Below are 25,378 nucleotides of genomic sequence, written 5' to 3'. Positions count from 1 at the left end.
TCCATTGTTCCTCTTCCATGGGTCCAGCTCCTGCCTGAATCTACCCAACTATCACTTGGATTCAAAGGTAGGCAGCTCTCACCTCCTCATCCAGTTCCTTGTCCAGTTCCATATTGAATCTCACAGTGTCCAGTCCACCTCAAGTCCTTTGCAGTTTCTGTTTCTGGGAAGATAAAGCTTAACAGAGCTACAATAACATTGAGACACATTGCTCGCACCATCATCAGTTTACTATCTCTGAAATCAACACAGATCCACCAACAAGGTCTGAAAACTCAACATACATCATCAGCATGATCCCAGGACCTCTGAAACCCTCCTCTAGGATTTCTGTAAACAGAAAACAAGAAAATCCTCTTTCAGGGCTTCCAGTAAGGTCCCAGGGCTTCTGTACAAAGTATCACAAACAAAAATCAGCAGATAGAACAGACAAACAGAGTGCCAGCCCCCACAACCATTTCCCTTCTCAGTTCTGCTCTCTCCCAGCTTGGGCTTGTCCTTATATATGGTCATTAGCTCTTCCCTGTTCCACTCCTTCCTGTTGCATCACCAAGTTCCTCCCACTGTGGGTTTCACAAGTTCTGTTTCTTAACAAAGACTTGATATAATCAAGGACAAGGTTCAACTGAAACAAGGCACTAAGTACTTGTTTGCTTGCCATTACAACTTCCTGGCACTGGGATTCCTTTCTTCACAGATTCACTTCTGGGTATTGTACAGCCTATAGGAAAGTGCTTATAGGACACAACATCTCATATACCAGGTTGACTCTCTCTTGATCTGTGTCAAGGAGGTAACTCCTGGGGCAGGCTCCTTCACACTAGACTAATCTCTTGCTGCTGCCATCAGCTCCAGTTGCTAAGACTTGTGATGATTTTTCTGACCTTTGAGATTCACAAGATTACCTGTACCATTCCATCTCACCTAAGATTAGGAAGAATAATTAGAAGGCACTATGCATTCACATTCCCAGTCACATGGGAGACCAGGGGCAAGAACTGCTCAATGCCCCTCCTTCTAACATAGAGGTTAGTAGTAGTTTGGATAGTAGTTCTGGCCTAGCTTACTCTCAGGGAAGAGGAAGGAAGATCTCAACTCCAAATTTTTTTTAGTTATCCTTATTTCTATCCCAGCAGCTAATTAGAAGGCTTTTTTATCACAACACAATAAACTGACAAGAAATAAGACCTGCATATACTCCAGCATGGGGATCCCAGCCCCTCCATTAACTCCTACCTAGATACAGGCTTACCAGGCTCCCACATGGGTTGGTACCTGCCTAGTATATAGTACATTACTTAAGGTTTAGGACTAAATTGACCCCCTTTGTTGAATAAGGTATAATTCTGTCCTCAAAATATTATCCATAAATGTGTATGTGATAACTAGTGTTTATAAAGATCTGCAAAGCACTTTATGTATATTAGCAGATTTCATCCTCACCCTGAAAGGTAGGTACTATTATCCTCATTTTATAGATGAAAAAACTGAGGCAGAGGTTAAACAACTTGCCAGGCATCACACAGCTAGGATGCATCTGAATCCAAATTTGAACTCAGGTTTTCCTGACTGCTGGATAGAGTCCAGCACTCTATCTAGTCTGCCATTTAGCTGCTTCTCTATATATTTCTTTTTTTAATTTTTTTCTCTCAGTAAAAATCCACTTTCTCTCCCTTTCTGTCCATCTAACTTGAAAGAAATACAAAACCCTTAATATAAACATATAGAATCAAGGAAAACAAATTTCCCCATCGGTTGTGTCCAAAAATGTATAGATACATACATACATATTTATGTCTCACTCTGGCTTCTTTAGTCCTTCATTTCTCTTTCAGGTGAAAAGTAGCATGTTTCTTCATGAGTTTTCTGGAGTTGTGGTTGGGCATTACACTGACCAAATTTCCTAAATCTTTCAAAGTTGTTTGTCCTTATGATAGTATTGTCATTGTATAAATTGTTCTCCTGGCTTTGCCCACTTCATTCTGCATGAATTCGTGTAAGTCCAATTTTCTCTAATATGGTCCTTTTCATCATTTCTTAAACCTCAATTATATTCTATCACATTTATATATCATAACTTGTTGAACTGTTCCCCAATTAATTGATGGGTACCCCATCAGTTTCCAGTTCTTTGCCACTGCAAAAAAGAGCTGCCATAAATATTTTTGGTACATCCTTAAATAGATTTACTTAGTACTAATCCCTTCCCTATGATACACTCCCCTTTATTCCCCCTTCTTCCTTCTTCCTGCTTTCTCCTGTTTCCCTATTTAGTGAAATGTACTTATGTAACCCTGGGGGGAGCCACGTGGGGCAGTGGATAGAGCACCAAGCCTGGAGTTGAGGGGACTCATCTTCCTGAATTCAGATCTGGTCTCAGATTCTTACTAGCTGTGTGACCCTGGGAAAGTCACTTAACTCTGTTTGACTCAGTTTCCTCATCTGTAAAATGAGCTGGAGAAGAAAATGGTAAACCACTCCAGTATCTGTACCAAGGAAACCCCAAATGAGGTCATGAAGAGTTGGGCATAATTTAAAACAATTGAACAACAAAGTTTATGTACCCAGCTGTGTGTGTGATTTTTTGTCTTTGACTAGTTCAGATGAGAGTGAGGTTCAGTTCTCAGCAGCTCCCCATCTGCCTCTCCTCCTTGTTTGTATAGACTTCTGCTTACACAATCTGATTATGGAGATAATTTGCCCAAACCTTCCTCTCCCTTTTGCTTTCTAGTATATTCTTCTTCTCCACCCTTTTCATTCTTCTTTTAAGATTTTCAGAACATAACAAAACTACTGTTGGCCCCTCTTTATTATTAAACTTCCCTGTATCCCTTGATGATGATAGGGTTCTGAGGGCACTTATGTGCCCATATTGGAATGAAGGCACCCACATGCCCATCATCTTCCCACGATAGAAAGTAAACAGTTTATCTTTGCTTTGTTTCATATGATCTCTCACTCACGTTTTCCTTTTATGTTTCTCTTGACTTCTTTATTTGTATTTCATTGTTTTTATGCCACTCTTGTCTTTTCATCAGGAATCCTTGGAAATTCTCTAGTTTATTAAAAGTCTGCTTTTTTCCCTGTCAGGTTATACTCAGTTTTGCTGGGGAAGTTATTTTTGGTTGTAAGCTTATAGCTTTTCTCTTCTGGAATATTGTATTCTACCCTAGGTCTGTGACCCAAAACTAAACTAATGAGCTATAAAGCTACTGGTTGACACCTGTTCCTACAAACTACACAACTTTAGGCCCTGATACACAACCTCTCCCTGCCATGGAATGGTCTTCCATAGCATACTTCCAGCCAGATCCCATCCCCATTGTCTACACACTTCTCTATCTTTCTCCCTTTGTCAACAATAGGACAGATAAAATGTTCACTGTAAATTTTTTTCTTGAATTTTCCACTCAGGATTTGGTCTGGTAGATTTTCTGGACCTGTTAGAATTCATGAGGAGGGAGCTAGCTCATTGTTGCTGCTGATCCATCATCTTGGCTCTGCCTTCCCCGGTATATTGTAAACATGATTCTCTAACTGTACCATCATCATAATTCACTCAGTACTTATTAACTTATTTTACTCTTTTACTCACTGAGAAGTATTCTAGGCCCCGTGGAACAATATGCTATTCCGTTACATTAAGGAACCAACACATTCTCATCCCATTTAGTAAAATGGAGATAATAATGCTTGTGCCACTTATTTCATAGGTTATTGTGAAGAAAGTGATTTGTAAACCTTAAAATATAAAAATGAATTATTATCAGTGATACTTATTTTCACAATATTCATGATTCTTCTATTCTTTCCTCCAACATTTTTCTCTCTAGCCTTTCCCTATTAGTAATTTGTCATACCAGCCTTTGAATTTCTTGCCTAGCTTTTTCATAACTGAATGTCTAGAAGAAGAAACTTTTCAGAAGTTTAACTGCAATAATCCAGTTGCATGATGTTTGTCTATGCCATGAAGCCATATTTATCCATAGAACTGGGAGCCAGGTTAGAAACCTTCCTATGTATCCTCTTAGTAAATTATTCCCTGCTGCAAAAAGTTAGGAAGCTTTCTCTGCTAGGACATGAATCTAGCAGTACACTATTTTCTCTATTTTTTCTCTATTTCATCTATAGAAATGTGGCCTGACTGGCAGTTACTGAAAGGAAACTCCCCATTCAGTGATAGAGCAAGTACAATTGAGTTCTCATTTATGGGCCTCCTGTATTCTCATTTTTGCTTCACCAGTAACCTAATACTTATGCAAGGTACCTCTTCTTTCCAACTTCCTTTTGTGTGCTGTCTTTCCCCCATTAGATTGTAAACTCCTTGAGGGGAGAGATTTTGTGTTTCTTTTTCTTTGTATCCTCAGAGCTTAGTACAGTATCTGGCACATACTAGGCTCTTAATAATAATTTATTCACTGATTGGCTTGACTGACTGAAGGAAACTCTAAGAGCCTACTTACCCAGAGAAGAATGAGTTAAAAGTGAAGAATATGTGTCCTGCCCCTCTTTCTTTTTCTTCTTGTATGATTTGTTTGCTTTGATTCAGTACACCTTCCTTTTATGGCCATAGCCAGCCTTGGGTTCCTGGGAAGAAATATAAAGTCATAGTATTTATGCATATGAACCTGTTTTATTATTATTTATTGGCAAAATGAAAAAAATGCATTCTTAATTATTTTTTTTTCTTTAGAATGTAATTAAAAGGCACTAAGGCTGGCCTTGGTACAAAGTGCACAGATGCAGTTTTGCAGCAAATTTGTCTTTGGCAGAGTAGATTTCTTCCTGTGAATGTTCTTTTTATTGCTACCATAAATATTCTATTGTCAAAACATGACTTGCTGTTTATTAACAGCACTGACAGAAAGATTCCTATTAATGGCAACATTCTTATTTCCCAAAGACCCTGTCACTTTTAACTTTGCAACTGCAAGAAAATTTGTATATGGTAATTACTTAAGATATTTCTTAGTTTATTGATTTTTTCCCCTATTAGCCATATGAAGCTTGAGTGGCAGTTCCTCCATTCAGTGAGTGGCACTGTAAAGCCATCCAATTTCCATGCTGTGTAGGCAATGGAGGACTTTCACCTTATCAGCACTGCTTCTGCCCCCATCAGCCTGTCAGTCAATCAATAAACCTTGTTGATCAAACACTCACTGTGAACAGAATATTGTTCTGTGAGAAATTAGTATATGAACTGACCTCTAAGTATATAGTCTAATGGATAAAACATTTTATAAACACTACAGATATCTACAAGAATAACAAAGCGCCATATCCATGTGTCGCCCTTAACGCTTTGGAAAAAACATTTTCACATCCATTATTTCCTTTGAGCCTTATAACAACCTTCTGAGTGAGATAAGGCAACAGGCATTGTCATCCCCATTTTACACATGAAAAAACTGAAGCTCAAAGAGGCTAAGAACTTAGTCACTGAGCTAATTACTGGTAGAGCCGGAAATAGAAATAAGGTCTACTGACTCCTGGGCACTTTACTTGTTAGATTGTAGGCTTCACATAGGTAGGGAAGCTTTTTTGCTTTTTCTTTTTAGCCCCAGCATTTAGCATAGTGCCTGGCATAGAGTAAGCTCCTAATGAATGATTGTTGATTGATTGATTCACTGTACCACTTCATAAATGTCTAAAATATAAAATTAGAAGTACCAATGTAGTTATAGAGATATATGACTGTCGTTGCTCAGTATTTGGGAAATGTGAGAGAGAAGAGATTCTCCTAAGGGGAAATTATTGTTTAGATATAGATTCTACTACATGATTTCTAAGGTCCCTTTTAGGTCTGACATTCTCATATTCTGTGAATATAACTTGTGGGAGAGTTTGGAAGAACCAGAAGAGTGAACCTAGTGAAATGAATGGAACCAGGACAATGTCTTGAACCAAGTTTCAAAGGTGTAAAACCGGATATGCTATAGTTATAGTGGTTGGCAGAGAGAGATAGAGAAAAGATCACAAGATGAAGGAAGGGTTTGGGAGGGAATAGAAGATGGAACTTTTAGAAACAGGCAGAAACATAAATCGAGGTGTTTTAAAAGATAAAGGCAAAATACTGAGTCAGTTATGGGTGAATTCAGGAGTCCATGATTTGACCACTTTTTGAGAATAGCAGAGTTCTTGGTCAAAACTCCTTTCTAGTCTCCTCTTCACCCCATTTTTCCTCTGCTCTCAGTGCTCAAAGCGCAGTGGCCAGAAATGCTGGGCCACTTCATCAATAGATGGCACGTCATGTACTGAGCTCTCTGGAGAGCTTTCTAATCCCCGCTCTGAGCAGGATTTTCTTATAATTCTTCTGGCAGAACTCATTGCTTCTTAGAGTTGAGTAATTTTTTCTCCATTGTGGCTCGTTGATAATTATTTTATGATAAAATCACATTAAGTAAAAAGAAAGTCTAAAGTAACATCCAAAATTTAAAAGGGGTCAGTTTTAATTTTCCACCATCAAGACTTTAATACTAAGAGAATTCTTATCTTAATTATAAAATTCATTCTTCTTTTCCATGACTAGAATTCTATATGAGATATGAAAAGTAATTGCATTGGTTAATAATGGATTATTACTTTGACAGTGAAAGACATTTCTATACTGTATGCTTTTTTTTAATGATTAATGTTTATCCCTCATAAGGAAAAAAATCAGTATTATACGGTTGGATGTTGTTTTGGTCACATGCTTATAAAATAAAACTATATTCCTCCCCCCAAAAAAATCCTTGACTGCTATTACTTATATTCTCTTAAAAAAACTGGTGAAAATAGAGGCTGTGAAATTCATGCTTCAAAACCATACTGTAAGTCATATTCTCTCATCAGTGAATTCAGCGTTCTTCATAGTTCAGGGCAGGCTTTTAACTCCAGATGCCATTTTGTTTTTGTTAGAGTGAGCACTTCCCTTTTCTGGGTGTCAGTGAAGGCTACAATCTCAGTGACCTCAGGTGTCGAACAACCTTCTACACAGCTCTTACTCGCCTCCTCATGGTTGATCTAGGTAAGGTTATTAATGTCTGCTTGATAATAAGGAAATGAGAGTTTGATTTGAATTTAGAAATCAAAGTATACATGAGTAGAAGACTTAGCTATCCAAACTCTGCTACTTACTTCCTGTGTGACTTGAAGGAAGTTGCTTAACTCTCTGGGCCTTAGCTTTCATCTGAAAAATGAGGGACTTGGAGTGGATGACTTCTCAACTCCCTTCAAGTTCACAGTTTATGATTCTGTGGTATAATATTTCACTTGCTAGTTTTTGCCATCTTAGGCCATTTCTAGGAGCTCTTCAAATTCTGGGCTTCCATTTGCTAATATTGATTTCAAAAGAAAGAGCTTTGAAAGGCAGTTTATGTTTATCCTCTCCATGAGTCCTTTCATTGACCTCTCACCTCAATACCTGTAACCAGGACTTTGGAATGTACCATTTGTAACTAAGGCTCTCAAAATTTTAGAGCCTGAAGAACCTAAAGATCATCTGATTCAATGCCCTCATTTGTCAGACACAGGATCACTCCCAGAATGGGGAGGGACTGGCCTAAGACTCCAGGGCTGAGAACAGAACGTAGGGTCTTTTAACTCACAGTCCAGGATTCTTTTGACATTGAGGTGACACAGTGGATAGAGTGCTTGCCCTGGAGTCAGTAGGATCTGAGTTCAAACTTGTCCTCAGATACTTATTAGCTGTGTGACCCTAGGCAAGTCACTTAACCCTGTTGGCCTCAGTTCCTCATCTGCAAAATGATTTGGAAAAGAAAATGGCAAACCCCTATAGTATCTTTACCAAGAAGACCACAAATGGGGTCATGAAGAGTCAGACGTGACTCAAACAACTCAACATCTACAACCAAGGAAATTTTTAATGTGATAATACTAAAAGAAAGAATGATGAACAACTTTGTGCTGCTTATGTAAAGGCATTGTTCCTTGTAATGGAAACATGACAGAGCCACTCATATAGGTAATGATGCTTCAGCACAGGAAGCATTTCACTGTGATTCAGTGGAATAAATTATAAGAAAGACAAACGGCAGAAAGTTTAGAGAAAAGTGTCCAGAATGATTAAGGAGCTGAATGGGATTGATTTCTAAGGAAAGATTAAAAGAACTATGTATGTATAACTTGGCTAAGTGACAACTAAGGCTGGAGGCAAAGAGAACTGTCTATAAATATTTGAAGAGTGTAAACCAGGCATGCAAAACCTGATCATCTGGTCCCCCTCGGCAATAGAACATCTGACTGAGTGACAGTTTGGCACCCCCACCCTGGCCTCGATTCCAGGCTTCTGGGGCATGGGGTATCCACAGAAAGCAGAATAACCCCATATTCTTTGTCATTCATCATCTTCTTCATCACCAGAAATATTCACAAGCAATGTGTGAGGGACAGAGCTTACCCTTTGCTTGATACCATGAAGCATAATATGACCCCTGTACTCACAGAGATTACATTGTAGTAAAAAGAAAAGTTTAACGTTGGTCACTACCTTTTTTATTAGTTTTTTTTTCCATTTCATTTATTTATTTATTTATTTATTTTAAGCAATTGGGGTTAAGTAACTCGCTCAAGGTTACACGGCCAGTTATTTCTGGTTGGGTGCTAAGTGTCTGAGCCCAGATTCTATCCCCAGGTCATCCCGACCCTGGGGCCGGTGCTCTTACTCACTGTGCTACCTGGCCACCCCTTTTTTTCATTTTAAATGTTTTATTCCTACAAAGGACTTGGAATAATATGATTTTAGAGTGAAAAGAAACCTCCGAGATCATCTAGTCCAACTTCTTCTTTTTGTATAGAAGAAAACTGAGGCCTATAGAAGTTGAGTGACTTCTCTGGGGTGACATAATAGTAAATGACAGAGCACACAGGCTTTCTGAGTCCAAATCCAGTCCTCTTTCCACCATACTAGAGACAAAAGATCTGGGTTTGAGTTTTTGCTACTTGTGTGTGTTTGGGAAAGTCATTTCAACTTTGTTTTGCTTCATTTCCCTAACTAGAAAATGGGAATAATCCCTGCCCTCTACCTCCCTCACAGAACTATTGTAAGAATCAAATGGGAAAATGTGTCAGTGTGTAAACAATAAAGTGTTATCCAAACATAAGATGCTAATGCTATTAATGCTGACTTCTGTAAATGTAAAGCTGTATGATTGATTCCTAATGGATATTGTCAGGACTCCTCCCTTTTTTCATTGTGTGTGGATTAAGTCCCAAAGCTGCCACTATTGTTCAGAATAATCACAGAACATAGTCAAGTGGTACATAGTCATGTCATCATTGTGGCCCATGGAACCAGCAGGACCTGCCAGTACCTAGAAGCATACAGCTTTGGCCATAGGCATCTCAAAGAGGGAATAAGGACCGAATTCTTTCCCCAAGTCATTTGAATGTTCAGCTATTCAGTGGTCTAAAAACTCTATGCAAAATATATTGTTTTGTGAAATTGTGTTGAACGCAAATATTATTATTCGAAAGTTTTGTCTCATCTACTAAGCTGAATATAACAGTACTCTATATTACTAAGCAAAGGAATATGCCTTATACTTTTATTTAAATAGTAGTAGTAAATAAGAAACAATGCAACCTATCCTTCTAAATAACCCTCTTGGATGGAAACTTTATTCATATACAGGATGAATAACTGTTGAACAGGACAAGTTAAAGTATTAAAATGTTCATTTAAAGCAGTAGATGACAAAAAGCCTTCATAAATTAAGAGGGAAAAAAGATAGCTGGGTAGTATTTTCATATTACTGATTTACTTTTGCAGAAGCAAGTCAAAATAATTTTTGCCTGACCCATTAGTTAATCAGTGGATAGGATTCTTGGATTAAAATGAAAAATAAGTTTTAATTGAATTTGAAAAAATAGATTGAATATGTTTTATGTCTGAGCCATGCTAACTGGAGTGATTAGAAAAGGGGAAAGAAATTGGGTGTCATATTAATTGGTATTTACTTTGAAATGTATTTTTGGTTTTTATTCAACAATTTGTACTTTCTATGAATTTAATTAGATCTGATGTGCCTGAGGTTATATTTCTGATGAAAATGGACTTTTTTTGTGATAAAAAATCGTACCACTTTATCAAATTGGTCCTTGGCTAAATACAAAGAACTCCCCACGTGTGTACAGAGCAGAGCCATCCGCACTCTTGCTACAAGTCATCAAGATACTTTCCCTTTGCAAAGTTTGGAAAATGTGTCTGTGTTTTCAACAATTTCCATTTTTCTTCTTTCTCTGTACTGTAAGAAATTGTTCAATTAGGAAGCCAAACACTGTCTCTGGAGACGCTGTGTATGCAAACCAAGCAGGCGACCAACCCCATGGGCAGATCCATGCACCCTTCCAAGAATCACTTCAGGTTCCCTAGATTGTTTCTAAATTAACTTTGTCAAACTAATAAACTAAAGGAAAGATAGTACTACCCAAGCCAGTCAATGAAGAATCTCTAGGGTGCTGTTCAGTATAAAACCCTTCAATGTGATAGAAACATTCTTTCTAGTTTAATATGAACAAGGGTGAATTGAGTTGGCAAAGGAAAAAATGAAAATAGCTACCAGGAGGTTCTTCTTCCTTATGGAGAACCTAATCGTACTGATTGTGAATTGAGGTTGTACCAGTTGTGAATTTAGTATTGATTGGTACCATTAACTTTTTATCACACAGACATTATGTGATTGCACTTTGAGTCAGAGTGGTTGCAGTGTGCACGTATGTTTAGAATTGGGAGGACTAGCGTTTTCCACAGAAAATAAAATTCGGTGCTTTGGTAATTTTGGAAAAAGACAAAACAGTACTATTTCTTTTTAGAAAAATACATTCTTAGAGTGACAAGTGATATTTCTACCTTTGTGTTGTAGCGAGGTATTCCAGAAACTTTTGGTTTTGTCACCAAAAAAAAATTGGTACTTGGTATTCCTCCCATTTTATATTTATGGAAGCAGATGTAGGGTTAAGTGACCTTAGTACACAAAGGAAAGTAGAAATTAGAAAGTAGGGAAAGTTTCTATTTTTTAATTACTTCTCTCTATCTTTTGTCCCAATTTTTTGTGTATTCTTCTTTCTTAATCATTAGCAAACTTCCTTCTTTTTTATTGTAGAAGAAATATTGTTCTTTGTTTTTTGATTGATTCATTTTCTGGTCAAGTTGTAGAGGTTGTCAGACTTTCAAGGCTATAAAATTGTAGAAGATTCCTGATTACTGTTTAACACCTATAGGTGTTAAACATATCATATGTTTATGATCATACCCTCAATACCACAATCAGTACCACAATCATACCCTCAAATGTACAAATAGAAAAATATGAGTCCAGTATAATACATTTGGGGCTTTATTTTTATGGCAACTAGTGCCAAAAGGTACCCTAAATTAAAGGTTTTGCCTTTATTCTCTTTCTACCACCCCCAACCTTCCCCTCCCCCCCACCATGAATAAAAGGTAAAGAACCTTAAAGAACCTTCTGGGTTCCCAAACTCTATCCCTGCAAAACTAAACAAATAAGAATCCTGGTCAACAATAGTAAATGAAGTTGACAGATATGAAGACTCAATATGGACATCTCACCTGTGTCCATCAGTTGGCTAAGACTGCAAAATAAACAGGGTAAGGGGGGAAGAGATAGAGAAACAGCTGGAGATACTTAGAATCTATAATGAGATAATTAAGACTAATTAGCTGGCCCTGTAGGCATAAGGTAGCCCATTAAGTTGAGATCCAGATTTAATAACTTACCTGGTTTTAAGGGTAAAGAGCTCACTGTGCTCAAGGGAATAAGAAACTTTGGGGATGGCACTTTTCAAACTGGGCTTTTGAAAGGGGGTAAGCAACAAAGGTGTGCATCAACAACTTTTCTCCTAGAAATTGAAACCAACAACTTTGGTTCCTTAGATTCTTTAAAATGCATTGTATCAATTTCTTGAGAGAATTTAGAATGTTATTCACATCTACAAAATGGGTATAAAAACAAGAAAGTTTTTGATGATTATATCAATCATATGCAACTTCCCCCATTCCAGCAGCTGGCAAATCCTGGATATAAATATTGTAAACATAAGCTTTCATTGCACTTTTAACCCAGCCTATACCAATGGTTCTGAACCATTTTTGTGTCATAGACCCCCTCTGGAAGTCTGGTGAAGCCCTGGACCCCCTCCTCAAAATGATGTTTTTAAATATACAAAATAAAATATGTAGGATTATAAAGGAAACCAATTATATTGAAATATAGTTATCAATTTTTTTTAAGTTCACAGACCCCAAAAACACCTGCTTCAAATACTCATATGCCAAGATCCCTCCTCAATTGCATACAGAATAATAATGATAGTGATGATAATATCAACTTACATTTGCATATTTATGCTATAGTTTCTCCAAGTGTTTTCTATAACATCGTTTTGCAACAGGAAATGCAGATACTATCCTACATCCAGAGAAAGAACCATAGAGTCCGAATCCTATTTTTTAAGGTTTCATTCATGCTCTTTTTTTACACTAGAAACATTTCCACCTGTGTAAATGGTTTTCTATGACATTGAAGCAAGTTTTTTGAACTCCATTTCCTTTTTTTTTTTTTTTTACAACATAGAAGAGGCATAATTTGATGTCAGTTGGTTTTTTTAAGCTTTCAACATTTACTTTTATAATATTTTAAGTTCCAAATTTTTTCTCCCTCTCTCCCTTTTCTCTGCCCTCCCCAAGACAGTAAGCATTCTGATATAGGTTATACATGTACAATCATATTAAACATATTTTCACATTAGTCATGTTGTGAAAAAAGAATCAGAACAAAAGCGAAAAAAACATGAGAAAGAAAAAACAACAAAAAAACAAATAAGTTAAAATAGCATACTTCAGTGTGCATTCAGACTCCATGGTTCTTTCTCTGGGTGTGGATAGCATTTTCTATCATGAGTCTTTTGGAGTTGTCTTGGATCATTGTATTGCTGAGAAGAGCTAAGTCTATCATAGTCGATCATAACACAATATTGCTGTTACTGTGTATGATGTTCTCCTGTGAGTTCTAGTTCCTATACTCATTTTTCCCCTGGGTGACATGCTAAATTATGTGGAGATATGTGAAAATACCTGTTCAGGAAATTTCTGCTTTTATGTTGTTCAGTTGTTTCAGTCATGTCTGACTCTTCATAACCCCATTTTGAGGTTTTCTTGACAGAGATACTGGAGTGGTTTGCCATTTCCTTCTCTAGCTCATTTTACAGATGAGGAAACTAAGGCAAACAGGGTTAAATTACTTGGTCAGAGTCACACAACTAGTAAGTATCTGAGGCTGGATTTGAACTCATGAAGATGAATCTTCCTGATTCCAAACCTAGTCTTCTATCCACTGTGCCACCTGGTTGCCCTTCTGCCTTCTTATGTTATAATTACAAATCTTTGTACTGGTCAGTACTGTAGTTGTACCTTCATAAATGAGCAAATATTTATTAATCACCTACTATGTGCAAGGCACTGGGCAATGTACAATACATGAAGACCTCAGACTGAGGAGCCCTTAGTCCTATCAGTGTTCTGCACTGCCTTTAGCTCTCTAGTCTGTTGTTATTCTGCACAAGCCAGAACCATCTTGCCTTCACTCAGGTTTTTTTAAGGCCAACTAGAGCCATTACTTGAATATGCCAGGCATCTTTGATAGATGCTGAGAATGGTCCTGCACTAAATACTTGTTTCTCACTATTAGTATATTCCTATTAAGTCTCCGTCAAGTAGTTTTAAAATTGCCAATCTAATTAGAGGGCCCAGAATGATAAATCACATAGACCTAAACTAGGCCTTAAAAAAAATACCTTCTTTCCCCTCAAATGAAAGTTTTCTTGAAACAAAGAATGAAAACTTGCACCTTCCAGCAGCTCATGAAAAGATATCTGTTCAGTTGAAGATAATAACTGCTATTCAAAGAGCATTGAAAGTTTACAAAACATTTTACATTCATTATCTTATTGGATCCTTATAATAACTCTATGAGGTAGGTACTATAGGGATCAAATTATCCTAATCTTGTAGAAGAGGAATTCTAAACTGAGAGAAGTTAAGTGACTCATCCATAACCATACAAATAGTAAGAGTCAGAGGACAGATTCAAACCTAAATCCCTTCTGATTTGAAGATCAGCCCTCCTTTCCTTCCCTTGAACTGCCTTAGGAATGGTTCACTGCCATTCCTAAGGGTACATGTAGTGTTCCACCAGCATTTCTCTCCCTTCCATAGCCAAGGACCTTGAATGGACCATCCTTTTCTGTTTTCTCATGGTACTGCCAACTCCAGCTTGCCTCTTCTACTTCACCAAAATGGCCAACAATCTCCCTACACAAATTCCAAAGGATTTTTCTCAGTCAATTCTCATTTATAACCTGTTATATTAGAACAAGCACATTTTTTACTCCATTCCATGATGTCTTAAGCAAGCCATGTAATAATAACCTTATTAGAAGTTAGTGCCAAAATCACTAGTTTTAGTGACCATAACAGGATCACAATATTCATCTCCATTCTATTTAATGATGCTTGGAGGCCAATATATCGAATGGTGACAATTTGTATATAGCTGTCTATATCCTTTGCCTACTGACCAGGGGCATTGTCATAGTAGCGTTATTCCTGACTTACTCCTGATGTTACTGTCACTGGAAGAATCCATTTAGAAGTGAAAATCTAATAATTGAGGCAGATCTAGATCTCTTTCCCTAAGATTTAGAAATAGCAACAGTTAATATCTGTGACTAAAAGGAAATATAATATTGTAAACTAATTTTATCTCAAAGACACAAAGTAGATCTGTATCATACCTTGAACAAAGGGGAAGGGAGCCAAATGCCACTCTAGAAATTGACTTCTAGCCATGTGGGTAATAGTTACAACAGATATATTTGAAAGCATTGGTGTCTAGCTCAGGTAGAAATGGATCTCTTGCCAGTCACATATTGACTTAGAAAATCACAAATTAACATTATCTCTGTTGTATATTTATTTTGTTAAACATTTTCAAATTATATTTAAATCTGTTTCTAAAGAACTTGGAAGTTTTGTGGTTGGCAAATTTGACACCTTTTTTCTAAAGTATATATTGCTCAGGCAAGAATGCAAGTGGAACATCGTGTTTTTGAAAAGGCATACTCTAATGTCTGTCCCCAAAGAACAATCAGTCAGCAAGTGCTTATTGAGCGTTACTTTAACTAGTGAAAGTATAGGCAGTGAAAGGTATAGGTGTAATTCAGAATCTCTGCCCTGTAGGAACTTAGGGGGAAAACAAGTCAAATACACGTTAAAAACCAGAGAATAGGCAATAGATAATAAAATGCCAACTTGTGTGACATGTAACACATCCTACTTTAGACTGGATATTTATGTACATGTTTTTATCTCCCCTACTAGATTGTAGCATTGTGTCTTACATAGAAGATACTCAGTAAATGCTTCTTGAATTTTAATTTCCTTTCAAATAGAAGTTGGCTAAGCTAAAAACAGCACACAATTTAAAATGATTTAGCTATAAGGAGCCTATATATTTAAAGTGCTTTCAATCCTAATTGTTTCTATAAATCTCTCTAATGTTAATCTTCATGCATTAGAATTGGGGAAGGAGTTATTTTGCACACAGTTTGTATATGTGTATGTGTATACATATATGATATGTATATTACATGTATACTTTTTGTGGTTAGAATTAGAAGAAATAGGACCCCAAAAATATGTGTTTAATTCAGTAAGCATGTGTCTTCTTTGTGCAGGGAATACAAAAACAAAAAATTATGGTACCTGTCCTGTATTTTACACCGTCTATTGAGGGGGAAGGGACATAGACATGTATATAAATAAATATAATACAAAGAGGGGTGTTGTGATGGAGACAAGGTGAGAGAATGCTTTTAGCAGGAGGAATCAGGAAAGATTTATGAAGCAGGTGATAGCTAGGCTGGGTCTTGAAGAAAAGAAAGATTCTGAAAAATACAGATGATAAGAGAATTCATTCCATACCTGGGTATGGTCTACACAAATACACAGAAGCAGGAGATGACACATCAAGCTCATAGAACAACTTTTAGCCAAGTTTGGCTAGAATGTAGAGTGCATGAAGGGAGTAATGACATAAAGCTAGAAAAGGTAGGAAAGGTAGGTTAGAGAAAGATTACAAAGGCCTTAAATGCCAGGCTAAGGAATTTTATCATTATTATTCTTTAAGCAGAGGGAAGCCACTGAAAGGTTTTCCTTAGGGTGATCACATTGTCAGATCTGTTCTTAGGAAGATTATTTTGTCAGCTATGTGCAGGATGTTTGGTTTAGAGAAGCAAGATCCTACAGACGGGAAGATTAATTAAGAAGTTATCTTGAGAAGTGATGAGAGAACCTGAATGAGGCTCATGGCAGCGTGAGTGGAGAGAAAGCTATTGTACAGATAGAATATATAGGATTTGGCAACTGATTAATGTGGGCAATGATACAGAAAGAGTTCAAAATCTGTGTCTGCAGCAGTGATGTTGCCATCAATAGGAAAATAGGAAGAAGCAGCTTTAGAAGGGAAGGTGATGAGTTCATTTTGGGGCAAGTTGAAAGGCAGGAGTAAAAGTCAGGAGAGAGTTTAGAACTAATTATAGGTATTTTCATTCGGATATGAGATGATTCCATTTTTATCTGTGTATAGCCAGTGTCCAACACAGTGCTTAGCTGATAGGGTAAGTGACGGGACTTATAATTTAACTGGCATCTAGTACTTCCAGTTAAGGAAACTCCCCCTGCCATTGCAGGTTGACACCCTCTCTACAACTCAGTCTTACAAAGTGGCCCAGAGCATTAAAAGGACAAATGTCTTGACTGGGATTAAACAGCCAGTCTGTGACAGAGACGAGACTCGGACCCAAGTCTTCTTGTCTTCGGGACCAATTCTAGCCAGCATCAAACACTGACTCCATGTACTTATTAATGAATGCTTGTTGATTGATAGAGATGATAACTGAATCCATGGAAATTAATGATATCATCAAGGAAGAGAATGTAAAAAGGGAAGAGAAGAGGACTCAGAAGAGAACCCTAGAGATGAAATGATTGAAATGGATGAGACTATTTAGTACGCATTCACAATTTTTTTATGTGTGTGTGTGTGTGTGTGTGTGTGTGTATGCTGGTGCTTCAGCCCCTGCCCTGAAAAATTATCTTTTATTTATGTATTTTGTGTATGTTTCCTAAGTACTTACAATGTGTATATGTTGTCTCTCTCTGTAGGATACAAACTCCTTGAGAGAAAGCTACTTCTTTGTCCGTGTGTGCATGGCCTCAGCGCACTGAGCATAGTACCTTGTACGTTGTAGACACAATAAATACTTATTGATTAGATACACAAACGAGTGAAGAAGGGTACAGTTCCTAAGTGGTTGACACCAGCAGACAAAAATAGTTATTGTTTTTTCCTATATCTTCTATCATGCCATGTCTCATAACACTTTTAAGAGGAAGGCATTTTCTGAGGCACTAATTCCTTCATAGTGAAATGTCTTTCATAGAAGATATCTTTCCTTTAGTGCATGAAGTGATAAACTAGTATCTTCTTGTTTCTGTATGTCCTTTTTTTTTCTTTTTGGAGGGAAGTTGGGGTTAAGTGATTTGCCCAGGATCACACGGCTAGTTTTTGTGTTAAATGTCTGAGGCTGGATTTGAACTCAGGTCCTCCTGACTCTAGGGCCGGTACTCTATTCACTGCGCCACCTAGCCTCCCCTTAGGTATCCTTTTCAAAAACACTTGTACAGTGAGTTACTAATGAGGCCTCTGCTCGGACCACATGTTTTTAGTTTATGTTCTGTAGGTTTCCTAAAGAAAGACATTTTATGTTTCATGTCTCCAAATTATGGAAAGGAATATTAAAACCATTTTTGGAAAGTATTTCATCAAAGACGTGTATGGTTTCAGTGGTTCATTTGTGGTTTTTAAAATTATACTTGTTCTATAATTTAGAGAACGTTTGAGTGCATATTAATCCATTAGTCCATTTCAATCATTGTTATGACAACTATAAATCTGACTAAGATTGCATTGTATGTTATCATTAGTTAACAGATGGCAGGTCTAGTAGGACTTAGAGACTGGGGAGAAGAGACAGATACAAAGTCAAGGCAATCAAGGGGGTGAAGGAGAAAGAGGGAGGGAGGAAGAGAGAAAAAAGAAGGCATGGGCTGGAAGGCCTCTGAGGCAAGAATTCTTCTCCTGGGGTCTTTAAACTTTTTAAAATAATATTTCGATAACTTTTTCAGTATAATTTATTTCATTTGTAGTATCATATATTTAATTTTATGCATTTAAAAATAGTATTTTGAGAAGCTGTCTGTAGGCCTCACCAGACTGCTGAAGGTGGAGACCACGACACAAAGTATAATCTCCTCTGCTCTGAGATCTATGGCTCTAAAAGTCTTCTAGTCTACAAATGTCTTGCTCTAATTAATACTATTAGCAGCAGATCCAGGACTGGAAAGCAAATGTCAGCCCTTCACCTTGTCCTCCTTCCGGCAGAGTATATGGAGCTATCATAAAGCCAGGACAGAACTGCATAATAGAAAAAGCATTAGTCTCATTCCTCTAAAAGTTGATGAAAATATTAGCCCCTTTTCCTTCAAACCCCTCAGCAACTTTTTGCTATAGGTTATGTGAAACTAGGTTAGAGAAAGAAGCTAAGAATATTATATAATAGAAAGAACACTCACTAAGCAATCATGGAGCTTGGGCTCCAATCCCATTGTGGTCACCAATTATCACATGACCTTGGACAAGTCACTTAGCCTTTCTTAAATTAGGGACAAGTAAATTTCATCTACCTGAAATCAAAGGATCCTTGAAAGGTTCAGATATATAATGTATATCAAGGTGTTTTAAATTATATTGTACAAAATATTTTTATGTATATGGTAATTATTACCACTGCTGCTTTTTTAGATTCACAGACACTTTTGTTTTCACCTTTTAAATAAGAATGAATTGAAAATGTCTCCTGACTGCTTGCTTACTCTTAGAGGTGAGCTTCAGGCTTTCCTTTCTTCCCTTTCTTTCCTTAAATAAAGAAAAAAAGCCTAGATCAAGTCTCCCATGTAGTTGTGGTAAATTCTTTTAAAAGAACCTATCCAGGACCGTGTTCTATTTGATAAATAAAGAAAAGCTTTCTTGTCCATTTATTTTTTTAAATTCATTAAAAGAAAACAAATAAAAAAGAATAATAACTTGTCCAACAGTCTGGGCACCTGGGTCTAAGAACCCTTCAGGGGCTTGGCACCTAAAGAAAAGTCATTCTTGGTTATTTTGAGGATAGATCCTTTTCCCTGAGGCTTTGGAAGTATCTTCCCTTGGGGCCTCTGAAAGGCTTTGGGGTCTCTGCTGCCTGAGGCAGGAGTCTGTTTGAGCCAATACTGAGTCAGAAAAAAAAAAAACTGCTACTAAGTAGTTTTACTATTTCACTTGGTCCAAAAGAAAGAAGAAAACATCAGACTATAAATTGAGCTAAATACATAATATGTAAGGCATAATATGCAAGCTGGGCCTCTTTGTGAATGTCTGATGACCCTTTGCGATATTCTTGGACAATTCACTTGCTGCTTGGGCTGATGCACACAACATGCTTCTCACACTACCGTGACCCTTTTGTTTCTCTGTTAGGTGAAGATGAGGATGAATTCGAGAATTTCATGCTTCCTCTCACAGTTTCATTTGAAACAGTAGCTCAGATGTTCAACAACAACTTTAAACAGGAAGAAACAAAGGTGAGTTTGTTTTGGCAAATGTGGAAATACATTAGATTTTGATCCAAAAGGTGTTTTTTGCATACATGAGTTCATTTTGTGCCAAGCTCTTCCTATTGTGACAATTGCACATACTAGTGAGTGATATTTTTCATATAAATGCATATCATGACATCTCACATAAAAGCAACTTTGATTGAGGCCAGAGAATGGCTTCAGTCGGTTTATGATCAGATGGCTCAAATTTCCCTCTTGTGGCATTTGGCTTTTTTTTTTTTTACTAGATTATTTCTTTGGGCCATTTTCCTCCAATGCTCAAGCCCCCCTCTTCATTTTATGTTTTAGTATATTTATTTGGAGGAACACAAAATAATATACTTGCTAAAACACGGCATCCCTAAAGTTTTTTTTAACAAGAATTTATATAAATCAAGACTTTATTAAATGGCTAGGCATATATGTATAAATAGGAGCTGGTCTTGAAGTATTGCATTCTTAAACTGAACAAAGTGATTAGGATAACTGATAGCTAAATAAGGTTTTTATGTGCCTGTGGGAGCCATATTAGGATTGATTTGACAAGTCAGTTCAGCTGTGGCAACAGTCATACTATCTAAGACAACATTATGTTTTATTAGTAAAATCCTTAAGTGTAGCAAGCTGTTTGTATCAAAACAGGAGCATATTTTAAGAGGGGGAAGAGTTTCTAATAGAAATCACATCTTTGGAAGTGATGATGTTTCAGAGCTACATTAAATAGACTGTGTCTGATTGTTATTTTAAAATGGCCAATAAATGCACTCAAGAGAATGTGGGCACCTTTGTAGATGAAGGTGGAGTCACATTTTATTACTATTTTGAAATATATCAGAAATATTGCCAATAATTTCATACAGCTTCATTCCCCCTCACCACAAAATTAGCTATAAATAGACAATAGAAGTTACTGGGCCATTGACAGTTATCTTTAGGATGCTCCTCCTGCCACAGAAGAATTAGTAAAATTATTGTGTCTGTTAGGAATCTTTTGAAATTTATGTCTAGCCATTAATCTCATTCTTAGCAATTGTACCAAGACCCCTAAGTTTTCATTTAGTACTTTAGCTAGATTTTACTTTAATGATATTTTTCTAAATATTTTTAGAAGACTGAAGAGATCTGTTTCAGATGTCACTTTAAAGTTGCTTTTGATGTTCTTTCCTGATAAACATCAAGCTCCTACTATGTGCTGGGGCACTAGGGAGCACCCAGTGAAGCTTGTCAGAGCTAAATGGAGAGGTTGAAGAGAGCTTGCTTTCTAAAGATTGCATTTGTCTCATTTGAAGATTTCATTACATTCAAAGCTTGTTTTGATGTAACCCTGTCTAGTTTGATAGAAACCATCTTCCTTGAGTCATTTTTAATGGAGTTCCAAGGCTATATCCCTAAACCAGCAAGTTCTTAACGACCCTGGAAAGTGACTGCTTGATTACACTTTAACGGTATTTGCAAATAAAATCACAAGTAATTAAGGGGAAATCTCCAGGCTTTTGAGCAAGTTTGATGCATGATAACTGCCTGATTCAGCTTCATCTAGAGTAATGCTGTGTAGGCAACAGCTACTGAGATCAATAGCAACATAATGATAGTGGCAGAATTAAGTGAGTAACCTGAGAACCGTGCCTCAGAATGCATGCAGCTGCCACAAACCAGGGCCACACAGTGCACTCCGTGCTTCCGTCCTAAATGTTCATCAAAAGACGCCCTGCAGGAAAATGGAGTTAGATGCTCTTTATTGCTGATCGTGTCTCTTGCCACATTTATCAGGGAAATTGGATTAGCAGTTGGCAGCTGCAGGTAGACAAGGTTCTGCAGTGATTAAATATGCAGCTTGGCTGCATTTGTTGTGACAGACCTTTAGTAAATTCTACAGTAAGCACCATCTGTCTAATTTGTATAAAGAAAACTTGGTGCTTTAAGCTACCGATAAAGAACTAAATCTGTTGCTTTATCATAAACAAAACTTTTGCTCTAAATGCTTTTAAGTGTAATTTATTAGGTTAAAGCTATTTTTCTATCACGATGAATAAATAATACATGCAAAAGTGCTTTCAGGTACTTCATTTTGCTAGTACTGGAGATAAAAACGGTCCTGTTTTGTTCTTCAATAAAGTGTTTAGTATTCCAATCCACAGGAGGTGATGCTGTTAAAATATCTCTATAAAAATGCCCCAGGACTGCCAAATTCATTTAATTTGCAACCTATACAACTCACTATTTTTAGATATTTTTTGGATTTAGATCTCAGAATGAAAGTAAACACTGATGAGCCATATTACCATATTGAAATACAGTTGCAGGAGGAGGAAGGCTGCAAAATTCTGAAATTTAAAGCTCCGGTTTCCACTTAATCCTAATAGAATTGAAGAGGACATTGAATTTGTCTTGGGGGGGGTTTCTCTACAGAATAAGGAGAGGAAATTTTAAGGGGGGAAAAAAAACCTTTGTGACAAATATCTAATCCCAAAGAACATTATTTTTAGATATGTGGGTTTTTCCAGAAAAAAAATTATTGCATACAAAATATTGTTTGATATATCCAAGCCTCCAAAATATTTTCAGTTTAGGTATGACATCATTGGTTTTAATGAAAATGAATGAAAAACTTCTCTGTGGAAGAAGAGCGGTTAAATAGCAACATGCTATCTTTAGTTGCTTCGTAAAAACTCCACTCCACCATGTTAAATTATTTAAAATCCTTGATTTTCAGCATGCGCACATTAAAAGTTTTCGCACTAAGTGCCAAATGTTGCAAACAGCACTTTAACAGAATGATTTTGCTTTGATCCCTGTAGCAGTTCCTGAATAATTTATCACAGGTTATTGCCTTAATTCTGGAGAGGGATAGAGCAATAAAGGCAGATGAAAACACTCCAGTTGAAACACCTTGGGGCCTGCTCATTCCTCTGACACGGCTCTTTTGTTGGAACTATTTAGAGGTTATTAAGATGTGTCTCCAGAATTAAGAGTATGCTGTAAGGATGAAGACAGCCATCTTAATTCTAAAGACAAAGCACAATGACCCTTCACCTTTTTTTCTTTGTTGTTATTATATAGTAGAATTATGAGGATAATATTATAGCTGCACCCAGTAGTGCCACTACAGTAAAGGGTCTGTCAGACTTTCCATTAGAAACCCTGTTTTGGGGGGGTCAGGAGAGAAGGAGCTGAGTTTCAGCTATTTCTCAGCCCATTTGTCTGGCACTTGGCATGCTAGCTGCCATTCATGACCCAGTGTATTAAGTGTTTGGCAGTTTTTTGTTGAAATTTCTAAAAAAGAATGCTTAGAATTTGAAAGTCTCCAAAATAGCACTGCTGAAAATATTGGTCAGTTTAGAAGGGGAAAGAAAAACCTCTGCTTTGGAATGCTTTATAAATATTGATTTAACTTTTGTTTTACCCATATATATGTATACAAATAAAACTTAAAATATATTTTCCCAACACAATTAAGCAGAACAAAGCAAAAGGTTGATTGAGACTAATTATACATGCCATTATGCACTCTTATTATTTATCATTTCTCAAAAAATAAGGCTTTTTTTCTTTTCATCTTTAACAAGATCATACCTGATCAACCACTGTTTCTAAGCTGAGTTTACTATTTAATGTCTTTGTTTTCATCATTGTAGTTGATGTGTATTTTATTCTTTGAGATCTACTGTCATTATTCTGCATCATTTCATGTAAATCTTCCCACGATTCTTTGAATTCTTCATCTTCAATGCATTTCCATTGCTGTTAAGCTCTTGTCCCAAGTCCTATAATAATTTGTTACTTTGAGATAAAGAGCACTAATACTTTACAAACTATTATGATTTTTCTACCCAGTTGAATCCATTTGAACCACACTTTTGAAACAAAGTATCTATGTAGATATATAGTTTTTAAAAAATCAAATCAATATTTTAAAAGTTTTTCAAAGCACAGTTGCTTTGAAATATTGTTAGATAGATTTTTTTCCCCTGATTTTCTCTTTTCTAAAATTTTCTCCCATCATTTCCCCCCCCAAAAAAATAGAGCTGTGCTGTAACCATACTTCAGCACGTTAAAAACTATGTCACCCTATAATCACTTTGAATAACTTTTGACATATTTTAGTAAGGAGAAAAGTTGTATTAAAGAGTTCATAGAATGTTCAAGCTAAAATGTATCTTAGAGATCATCCAGTCCAGTGATCAGTATCCTTTTTTATGTGATTATTATTAGAAATAGTAGTTTGTCTATAGAGTTGAAAAGTCAAAAACATGAAGCCTCCATTGTACTGTGTACTACAGAGTTATACAAATATAGAGTAAAAGAGCCCCTTACCTTAAGTAATTTATGGTCTAATTTGAATTGGCCTGTATCTACATTTTTTAAAAATGCAAAAAAAACCCTTTAAAGTATATGCAAATATGTGCAAATTAATATGTGAACAGATGCTTAAGAACCACCAGAAATAAAAGTGAAAGGAATGATCAGAAAATAGGGTGAGATTAATTGGAGAAGACTCCTTGCAGGAGGTAAGTTTTGGAAAAACTATAGAGATATGGTGGACTGAGGAGGGGATCAGGAGGAGCAATATCAGGTGAGGTGAGAAGAACAGCATGAATAAAGGTATAAATGTGGAAGGGAGTCTTTCATAGGGTAGTAGCAAGAGAATAAGCCAACTGGGGAACAACAAAAAGGGAAGTTGGGAAGAAGGGAGGAGGGAAGGGGCAAATGGGTTGAGAGAAACAAGAACAAAAAGTAAAGATTCTTTTTGATTATCATTCTTTCAATTAATGACACCATAGAAACAAAATATTTTACAAGCATTTCTTTAGTTAGCATCTTAGCTCATCATCTCCATGTAGCAATGAAAATAAATCTAAAAATAATATTTTAAGAAATGAAAAAGTGTGATTGCTGGTGAGTACTGGTTAATTTAAGCAAGTAAAGAACTGTCACCTACTAGCCCTAAAATATAGTATTCAGACATTAAAATGAGATTAAAGAACTGAATTCCTTGAAGAAAGGAACTGGGATATTGGACTATATCAAGCATAGCAGTTACATTTACCTTTAAAATTAGCATCATCCTTAATGGTAGCAGGCACTACCTGTCTAAAAAAACCTTTCCATGTGTTTCCAGAATCCATATGACTAGTGAAAATGGCACACACCATAAAGATAGAAGTGCCTTGGTAGTACAGTAGGCAGAACACTCCTATTGAAACAATGGCTTCAGAAGGCACTGCCAGCAGTAAGCCAGCCTCCATATTGGGGGGTGAAGGGGGGATTACTTGTGCTTTTGCTTTGACACACTAGGCATCTGTTCAGGGACTTTCTCTTGCTATTCCCAGCCTCAACTCAAACATAGCTCAATTACAGGTCCAAAGTATCAAGTGTCCTCCCTTTAGAGAAAGTTGTCCTGATGTCTCCCCCTCACTGTACTAAGGAGTGAAAAAAGTGGCTAAAGTTCATGTGGTGGTATCAGCAAGTCACTTGGCCAGCCTTACTCTAGTCCTGAACTGCCATGATTACTCATTGATAGCATGAAGTACAACATGTGCATCCTTCCTCTTTTACCATATACCTTTAAATGCCAGAATGTTTCCCATGTGAAATTAAATT

At 36.7% G+C, this 25,378-nt stretch overlaps 1 protein-coding gene across 1 annotated transcript in view; it reads left to right on the top strand.

Moving 5' to 3' along the window:
• The window catches only part of RANBP17 (RAN binding protein 17), a 350,044-nt gene that overhangs the window by 245,339 nt on the left and 79,327 nt on the right, over positions 1–25,378 (top strand). The window contains exons 17-19 of the mRNA XM_069102382.1: positions 6,749–6,812; positions 6,901–7,009; positions 19,659–19,762. Coding sequence (XP_068958483.1) covers positions 6,749–6,812; positions 6,901–7,009; positions 19,659–19,762 — 277 coding nt within the window. The remainder of the gene's footprint in view (positions 1–6,748; positions 6,813–6,900; positions 7,010–19,658; positions 19,763–25,378) is intronic.

This window comes from Petaurus breviceps, unplaced genomic scaffold (genome assembly GCF_028583685.1).
Source record: "Petaurus breviceps papuanus isolate PSGF00001 unplaced genomic scaffold, PetGlider_PUasm1.0 551, whole genome shotgun sequence".
Taxonomy (NCBI): domain Eukaryota; kingdom Metazoa; phylum Chordata; class Mammalia; order Diprotodontia; family Petauridae; genus Petaurus; species Petaurus breviceps.
Note: the sequence above shows the minus strand (reverse complement) of the source record. Positions and strands in the feature narration are given on the sequence as shown.